The sequence below is a fragment of the Glycine soja genome, chromosome 3 (assembly GCF_004193775.1).
Source record: "Glycine soja cultivar W05 chromosome 3, ASM419377v2, whole genome shotgun sequence".
Classification (NCBI taxonomy): Eukaryota; Viridiplantae; Streptophyta; class Magnoliopsida; order Fabales; family Fabaceae; genus Glycine; species Glycine soja.
Window position 1 is genome coordinate 44,728,371 of NC_041004.1, and position 9,904 is coordinate 44,738,274.

The 9,904-nt window shown below is 32.4% G+C and overlaps 1 protein-coding gene across 1 annotated transcript; it reads right to left on the reverse strand.

Annotated features, from left to right (window-relative positions):
* Nucleotides 1-526: 526 nt before the first annotated feature.
* Nucleotides 527-6,949, reverse strand: LOC114407496 (cathepsin B-like protease 2). The gene is made up of 11 exons (XM_028370611.1): nucleotides 6,789-6,949; nucleotides 6,654-6,713; nucleotides 6,195-6,275; nucleotides 5,947-6,103; nucleotides 5,814-5,818; nucleotides 5,645-5,719; nucleotides 5,328-5,453; nucleotides 4,935-5,153; nucleotides 1,082-1,195; nucleotides 955-990; nucleotides 527-868 (listed from the first exon to the last, which is right to left on the reverse strand). The coding sequence occupies exons 1-11, from the start codon at nucleotides 6,852-6,854 to the stop codon at nucleotides 734-736; spliced, it is 1,074 nt and encodes a 357-aa protein (XP_028226412.1). The 5' UTR covers nucleotides 6,855-6,949; the 3' UTR covers nucleotides 527-733.
* Nucleotides 6,950-9,904: the final 2,955 nt, after the last annotated feature.

Here is a 9,904-nt window from a genome sequence, read left to right on the forward strand (position 1 = left end):
TATATGTTGGTAACAAGAGATGATCACGTTAACAATTATTTCACTGGTAATGAACAAAAGTCAACAGTCAGACATATTTGTCGCACTTTTTATACTTTCGAAGACTAAATTTTATATTTTCATCTTTCATATACGCGTTTATCAAGAAATTACAAATTCAGAAACAAAAATGACTTTACCCAAAATTATATTAAGTGAAAAATACTCACCTTATGTGCACTCATGATCTCCAACAAAAATTAATCATTACTTCTAACTGGAATAACTCGTACCAATATCATGGTTAAAAAAAATATAACAACTCAGTCTAATTCACCCGAATACATAAGAACTTGAGCAACTCCATTTGAATTTTTCTAAGAAAAAACTTGTTTATTATTTTTTATTTGATTTTTTTCTATATAAACTTTTAAAAAGAAAATATTTTCTCAATCCATATATCATATATTTTCAAATACCAGGGATTTGAAAATCAATTCAACCAAAGCATCATCAGCATTAAAATTACCAATGACGGCATGACTAACTCCAACTACTGAATAGTAACTATAGCAATTAATCCATTATTTCGTATAACAGATAAACAACAAAAGCTTAACATCTTTGAACATCGTAATCATAATTTAGATTGTTCCCCTTAAAACAGAGGTTCAGACTACAGGCAACATCTAGTGCTGATTTTTCAATTACAATACCCATACAGAATATAATTGGAAAGGCAATATATTTACATTCAGAATGAAACAGCAGCGTCAGCATCCATATCAGTCACCTCTCTGACGAGGTTTTTGGTGGAAGGCAAACCAGCTGTTACATCCTCTTCAATCCCACATTCGTTTGTCCCTCTTCGGATCTTGAAGTAACCATCCTGTGATTAAGATTAAATTAATCAATTAGCTACGGCATGTCTTAAGTAACAGGCATTCAAGTTGAAGAATAATTCAAGAAACATACATCTCCCCATTCTCTGTTCCACTGATTTGCGAGAAGCTGAAACAATGAAAATTACCCAATAAAATTTTGAATTTCAGATAGTATGTCCCAGGGGACTGAAATGTCAATCAGGAATATGCCAACATACCCAATAGTCCTCCCCATCATCAGTTGTTCCCCACCCAATTAGCTTTACTGCATGACCACCTAGTTCATAACCAGTGATGTGTTTGTAAACTCCTGATTTGTAGTAAGCAAAATCCTGTGAAGAGGTCAAATTAGTAAAAGGTAATTTTGTCTTAAAACATAGTACACACTATTCCACACACAAGAAAACAAAGGTTCCATAAAAACGTGATCTTTTATATTTGAGGTCAAGATATTACATGCAAAATGATGCAGGAAATAGTTCCAGATGCTTTTGTTAATTGAAAAGTCACCAGCAAAGAGGGACCCTTATAAACGCTTAAACAGGAAGGAAGCAAAGAGGGACCCTTCTTAATGCTTTTGTTGATTCCAATCACATACAATAAGCATGTCCTGCCAGTATGATGAGGACAAGAAAATGATCTACGAAGTTGTAATTACACAACTTTTTTACAGCATGTAAGAGACCATGCAACCAAAATAAATAAATAACTGATTCTAATAGGTTCATGCCTTTTATAAAGTGAATCCAATGACACAAAAAGTCTGCTAAAGTAGCTTAATTGCTAGGTGGTGACCCATGTAACACATAATAGGGCCAGCTTGTATTGTAAGGTCTGCTTTATTTTTTTATGTATTAAAATTGTCTCCAACAGTTCTGATTGAAAACACTAGTTTCTAATTAAAATTATTGTTTTCTATCCTAAGGTCAATCCACTGCCTCTTAAAACTCTTTCAAGCATAAAAGATGACAGTTGTCCCCATTTTGTTCTGATAGAATGAGCACCCATGGGAAACCCAGATTTAGTAGACTGAATGCTAAGAAGAAGAAAAAATCCTAATTTTAAAACCATTCCAACCCTTGCACGGTTGCACTAATGATCCCTAAATGAGAATCATATATATCCTTCAAAAGCCAATTACTACTTTTGGTGTATTAAAAATGTCTGTCTGATAAATCTCCTTTTCTATCTGAACTTAGTATATTTGGTCCTAAACCTTTTCCATCTGATCCATATAAGTTAACCGTCTGCATTTTATTCTATTTTTTCTCATTAGACATCTGATAATTTTTCTTTACTTGTAAGTTGTAAACATTAACCCTAAAACAGCACCAAAGTCATTAAACCCTCCGTGAAGGCCAGTAGCTTCCGACATGTACACGAGTTAAAAGCAGCCAAAAGAAACATTAAGTAGTGTACATAATAAACACAGAAGACAAGGCAACGACACACCAAGGACTAGCTATTTTGTACTCCTTCAAACAGGTGCTGATGGAAGCAAAGGGATTCATCAAAAGCAACAAACCCCACCAGCACCAGCATTAGCCTTATATCAAAGAAAACTAGGGCCCACGGTACATGCATTTGCAAGTAGCAAACTGAAATGATAGGTAAATTGAAAGAAATGATAAATACTTTAGAAGAACCATTACAAGACAAGTACCCAACCTAATTAAAAGACAGAAGAAAAAAATTGAGCATAACACGGGAATATGCAAAGATCTATGGCATATGATCAAATAGCATAAAAGAAACAATGTTAAGACAACCAGAGACTTGAAGTTAAGTATCAAAAACCCAAGAAGCAAGAGTAACTAGAATTATTCATTCAAGTGGAAACTGAGCAATCGTCTCTGACATTTATCAAAGAAATTAGGCAAAGATGGAAGAACACGTGCTTACAGCATCACTTAGGCCCTGTTCGTTTGCAGAGAAAGAGGGTGGAAAACGAGATAAGCGAACAGTGAAATGATGTGGGAGCCACACTTTTACACTCTAATTTAATTCAAAACTTTCATCTCAATTCACTTTCTTTTCATTTCTTTTCACTCTACTGAACGGACCCTTAATATCAACTCATAATCACAGTTTTTGCTTTCCTAATTCTTCTTAGCTTTCTAGCCTACAAGTATAGAATGAATCTAGATTTCTCTTTCGATTGAGTTTCAAATTTCATTTAGATTACTTTGTAGTAGTCTAGTCAATCAGTGAATCCCAATGCAAGTACATAATGAAGTTGGAGAATTCAAAAATAAATGTCCGGCCTGTCTAGTACATGTCTTGATGCTCAAGAAAGGCAACCAAAAACCTTGCAAAAGAAAAGATTTGCTGCTGGTGACTTTGGGGGGAAGTTATTGTAATGGATCTTGGGCTAACTAAAAGAAAGCCTTTATGCCAATATGACAATTAGGGGAAAACTTAATTAGAAGAGTTCTTAATAAAAATTGAAACCCCCAATGTTGTAAAAGAATTCTTTTTCTAAAAATTACTATAATTTTCTCAACCCAACAGCTTTATCACCAACTAATTATCACCCCAGTTCATTTATCTCATCCCTGACCATTCTCACTTCACATATATTGTTTAAAGTTTTTCCCCAAAAACAATCCTCAATCGTATCATATTCCATTTGCACACTCATTAGATGCCAATACCAAATTGCACCAGAAAAACAAAGTTTCCAATACCAAAAGGTCAGTGGGGCAGATTAACTATATTTAATTGTTTGGCATACATTAATTAAAAAGTATTTAGCATAAATATATCATAAGAGCTGTTTTGTTTTGTACAATATCATTTGAGGCTGAGCAAAATTTCTGTATTTAACCAGGACAATATAGAATAATCCAAAATCTTATTTAAGCCATTTTGAACATCTAGATTTTTTATTTTTTATCCGTTTGTGAGAAATTTGTAGCTTTAAAAACAGTTTCCTTATATAATATATTTATTTAAACATCAACCAATTAGCAAATAGCAATATATTGTTTTGTTGACTGTTTTTCTGGGTTAACATAGTGATTAAATGTAATAGATTCTCTTCACTCACTACTTTGTCTCATTTAGTTTTGATTTTATTATTGATTCAACTTTTCATTTAGTTAAAAATTCAAATACTGAATTTGTTTAGCATTAATCTCCTCTCTTAATTCAAGCTAGTAGAAATTCCTACCTTTGCCAGATTTAGCTGTTGGGATTTAAAAGATTTCAGGCCAGTGAATTATGTAAATCCAAAGCATGGACTCTATCATTGTTGTGCTGTAACTACTCACATTACTACCCTGAAATGAATTTTCATGTTCATAATTCATTGTATTACAACTTCAATAACTGCACACACTAATTCTTGCAAAAACTATCCCAACATCGCAATCACATACAATAAGGCAAGTCCTGTCAATATGACAAAGATAATGAACTTCAACTTTAACCATAATTCTATGAGAATAAGACAGATTTTGGAAGAAATAGCCTAGAGTTGAAGGACAGTTACACTAACTTCAACGTCACCCCGATACAACTTTACCTAACTACTCTTTATTTTTCAATTCTTACTATTACTAATACTACTTATATGGAATTTCCATCCTCCTTCATGTCAAACTTTGAAAGACTAATACAGTAATACTTCATAATTAGTTTTGGAATCCAATATAATCTGCCAAAAGAATGTATACTATAGTATGCAGCATAGATATTTATTCTAAAGGCATTTATAGTCAGTTAGTCACAAACAGAATGAAATGCCTCAAATGGTCAACGTCACTCCATGATTTGAGCCTCCCAAATTGAATATTCACTTCAACTTCCCCACTAATTCTTCTCCTATACCATGAAAACCAGGTAAAGATTTCCCATTCCTCTAAACACATATCCATAAGTTTCTATTTTATAATATGTTTTGCATGTCAGATCACATGACACCCAATCTCACCAACCTTATCAAATTGTCTCACAAATATTAATGTATAATTATAAATTTTAAATAGGATGGTTTTGGGTTTTCAGAAATTGACCATGGAAGTTGCAGAAAAATTAATCACAATAGAGTGGGTAAGAGTTTTCATTTACCTCATAAACGGTAAATGCAACTTCAACTGGCCCATTCTTGTAAACTTCCGCCATGATATCATGGGGATCAGAGTTGACTCTGTATGCACTAACACTATAGTGCTTTGACTTCTTCCAAACTTGGTTTCCACTTACACACTTTTTAACACACTTGGGAGTCCGATAAGCTGGCTCACAACCAGGATGAGAACAGCCAATTTGATCAAAATATGGGTCACACTGCCACATAATAAAAATGCTGAGTGTAAGAGAGTTGGGTAAGTTGTGAAATATAAGTCTTCAGCAAAAATTAGCATCAAGTGAAGGGGAGATCTAGGTGAAAAGAAGCCTAAGATTTCTGTCTCTGACAAATAACCATTTTATGATTACCAAGGCAAAATGGAAATGTATTACCTCTTCAGTGACAACACCATGGTGGGCTAAGTATCGCCATGCATATAAGGGATATCCTCCATCACAGCCAGATCCACACAGAAAGCCACAGCATGCAAGAAGGTCATTAACAGAGAGAGAGATATTCTGCAATTAAACAGATAAGATATAAAATTCTTCCTTCAAGTAATCCAGTCTCTCAAGTCTCAAGTAGGTGTGTGTCCAGAGAGAAAGGGAGAGAAAAAGACTAAAAAATTATCATCATCGTGAATATTCAAAATCACACACAATACAGCAAGATGTAGTTCAAAATTGATTCAATAAGAAATTTCACTTACAACATCAAAATGAATGCAAAAGCGATCTGACAATGATTCAACAGCACCAAATGCCCAACAAGAACCACAGTGACCCTGAATCATCAGCACAAGGATGAAGGATCAGCTAGAAACTCTTTTAACATTGAATGTATTTAAAGATGTCAGTGTGAGAAAATATGAGGATCACCTGATCTTTAATGAGGAAATTGGTTTGGCAATCCATGTCATCGTCAACAATAAAAACAAGAGTCAGTGCCTCCTTCCAAACGCAATTATTAATTAGAACATAAATAAATAAAGGAGAAAGAGCAAGTGGTGACCTAGAATTCTTCCAATAGTGCTACACTGCGACCAAGCTGTCCTCGCATCAAAATTCTTTGGCAATTTCAACGTCTTTGGGTGAGATATAGCAGGTGTACTTCTAAGTTCCTTCTTAGGCATTGGTTTGACTCCAAGAAGGCGCTTAAATTGTTCAACCTGTGATCAAAGCAACATTGTGTAACTAGATGTGCAAGTGAAACTGTGAAATCCACACTTTAAAGGCGTAAAAGAAAAAATGAAGTCTAACTGTATAATTGGAGAAACGAGGATTTATAGCAGCCTCCCATCCTGCCTCGGGATTTTCATTAATCTCTTTAGCAGTAGACTCCTGCATCATAATATCATAATGTTAAAAAGGTTCATCAATCACATGAGATGGATCATATGTTCAAATATTCATCTACCAAACCATCGAACACATGAATCAACTAACTAACACGGGTTGTTCTAGTTTAAGTCCTAGGCATGCAATTACGTTAAACACTCGAGTTCGAGCAGGATTGCCTCTCGCACAGGATACATGTGGTCTTTGAAACAAAATTACTCACCCCAACCCCCAACCAAAAAAAAATGAAAAAAAAAATGTAAGCATAGCCACTAGCACTACAAAGAATAAGATCATTTATGATTTTGCCCCAATTTCATGTGAATAAATAAAATTGACCCTAGTGAGTGACGTAAACACATGGGAAACGAAATGAATCACCTGAAGAATATGAGAGTTAAGCTTGAGACTAGTCAACGGTTGTGCTTCCGCCCCAGCAATCTGTCAAGAAGAAAGTGAGTTCAGTACTAATCACGATTAGTATTGATTAAAGAGACGAAAGAAGAATACTCCTACCTGGAGATAAGAAGCGGAGAGAAGTAAGAAGAAGGTTGCTAGGGGAAGCAGATGAGTTGAAGCCATATTTCGTGGAATGAAAATGAATTGAGAGGTGGGACTCTGGGAGCAGATTTTTAATAGAGCAATGTTCTTTGCACACGCAACTGGGGTGGGTGTGGGACAGAGAAAGAGAATCTCTTACCCGCTTTATATTTATTTTTTATGTATAAAATAATAGAGTGATGCGTGTGTCTTGTGGCAATGAACTTTGTGCCCAACGTTTCCAAGACTAGATTTTTCCATTTTTTAATTGAAAATAATGAGGATGTCACAGGTAAAATACATACAGGTGGGATGATTTAATGAATGCGTCGTCATATAAAAAAAATATAATACAACATAACTATATAACTACATAAGAAAAAAGATGATTTTGGCATGTACCTATATAACTATATAATACAACATAACTATATAACAAAAAATGATTAAGATGATTTTGGCATGTACCTACGTGCAAAGAATGTCACAGGAGACATATGTTAGATTAGTAGAAGATTGTATGATTTTTAGTCTAGGGGAAAGAAAATAAATAAAAAAAGATAAAAAGCACTTTGTATAAAATCATAGAGAATGAGATGTGTGATATATGTAATCAATCTTACGATGAGATAAGTTTATGTTATTACAGTAGTTTTCTAAATTATAATTTTATATCATTCATTAAATTTATTTCTCTTATTAATTTCATTTTTTGTATATTAATAAAGAAGATAAATTTATTGAATGGTACGGAATCACAAGAGATTATATTAAAATTGAATGAATTGTTTTGATTATTTTTTAATGATTGAACAAAAAATTGTATATTTTAAAACAATTATATCGAGAGATTCTTTATTTTTTACCAAATATGGATGGAAAATGATTGTTGATTCAAAATTTCTTGTTAATAAAATTAACAATTAACATTTATTAATCAAAATAAATAAATAAGATAGTAGGTGAAAATATTTTATATTCATGGGAATCAATAATTCTTCAAAATATTTTTCCAAGACTCATACTAAAATTGAGAAAGTGATATTTTTATTTTCACTTCCTTGGGAGTCCTTTTTGAACATTAACATATTTCTCTCTTTCGGATTGTGATTTACCATGTAAATTTGTCATTATCTCCCATATGGAGCAACTAACCAAATTCTTAATTCAAGTAGCGATATGGATGATAAAACAAGTTGGATTTAACAAATCAACTCGCATGATCTATCCAGAAAAGGCAAAGGAAGTCGAGTAATCTCAAAACCCATAAATATAGTAGGTTAAAGGTGGAGTAGGTTGACCCTACTAAGTGAGGTGAAAATAGGTCGAACAGTTCAAAAGTAACTTATGACCTAACTTACATTAGAGAAGTGTCTTTTAAAAAAATGAAACCAAACCAAAATTTTATTAATGCATATTTAGTTAAGACGATTGTTATTTATAGCTCCTAAATTTATTAATATGTCTCCCATTAACATATATTTTCTTGAAAACTACTTTTTGAAATGGATTCAAATTTCAACAAACTTTGGAAGGTACTTTCTAGAAGTGTTAACAAAATTAGCATTCTCAAAAAACTTTTACAAAAGTGTTGAAAATTTAACATATTCATAAAAGTACTTTCCGAAGTCATTTTTTAGGGGGAAAATGGAACACCAATTTGCCTTCAAGGGAAAAATGTTTACACTATTTTGGATAGTTCATGACGATAACATCTTGGTTGTAGAGAACTTAGGCATCGACCAAGCTTCTTGTCATTGTAAATGATTTCAATGATTACTTTCACTTGGAAAACTTATCATCATTGTGATGAGAGTGTTGATGCGCCATGAGATTCATATCAATGACTTTTAAAATTTCATAATTTCATTTTTTTTCTAAGTTTTCCCTAAATATATTGTGGTTTTTTTAAACATTAACTTTCAAAAAAGTAGTAGTTATTGAAAGTGTTAGATCTTTAACTTATGAAAACATTGTTAGAAAGTCTTTTATATATATATATATATATATATATATATATATATAAAAGAATTATCTATAACTATTAATAAAGACAATTATTTCATTTGATGCATACATTTTTATTTCTAAATTACCCTTTTAATATATATAACTATTTTATTTTTTTTCATAAACCTTCAAAATGTATCTGTTGTCACTTTTTCTACAAAAATTGTTATCACTACTTTCTTCAACTGATTTATTTAATAAAGATAGAGACACACCTTTTTTTCAACTAGTATTAATAATCTATGCTAATAATAAAGGAAATACCCTTGTACATATTTCACTAAATCATTCTATCTTTTATCAGGTTTTTAATTTTTATTATTTCTCGCTTAATAACTACCCACTACTCCACTACTCTTATGTTATTATTATTTTTTTTACTTCTAATTCTTTATCTTTAATTTTTAGTTAAAATAAGTAAAGAGGCACAAAGTGCACATCTCCACTAGTCATTACTAAAGACAATGACCTCAATTGATATACACATTTATTATTCCTAAATTAACCTTTAATATATATAATTATTTATATTTCTTTCATAAACATTCAAAATATAACTATATCATTTCCCCTAAAAAAATATGCTATCACTATTTTTTTAATTGTTTTTTTTATTAAATAAAGATAGAGACAAAAAGTGTCTCTCTCTTTCAACTAGTATTAATAAAATTGGGATGCCTAAATAATAACAATTCATAATTAAGGCAATAACTTAATGAACCCTATTTTTTTTGCTTGATGCACCTCCAAAATTTGTAATATTCCCTTTTTACCCTTGCTTTCCCAAACAAATTCCCCCAAACCTCCATGACTACCACACCCAACCTCCACCAACTGCTAAACAGCAACGCTGCACCCAAACACCTCCACTGCAACCACCCCACGCCACATCCACATCACACCAAACCTACCACCATGCCTGCTAAGTAAATTGTCCACTAAGGAAATTTGGAGGTGTACCTAGCAAACCAAGGTGCATTACGTAATTATCCACTAAGAGCACCAAAAGCGTTTACCAAGTTACCCGTGACCCGACCAATTAAAAAATATATATTAGAAAGCCTCGAAAAGAAAATGAAAGA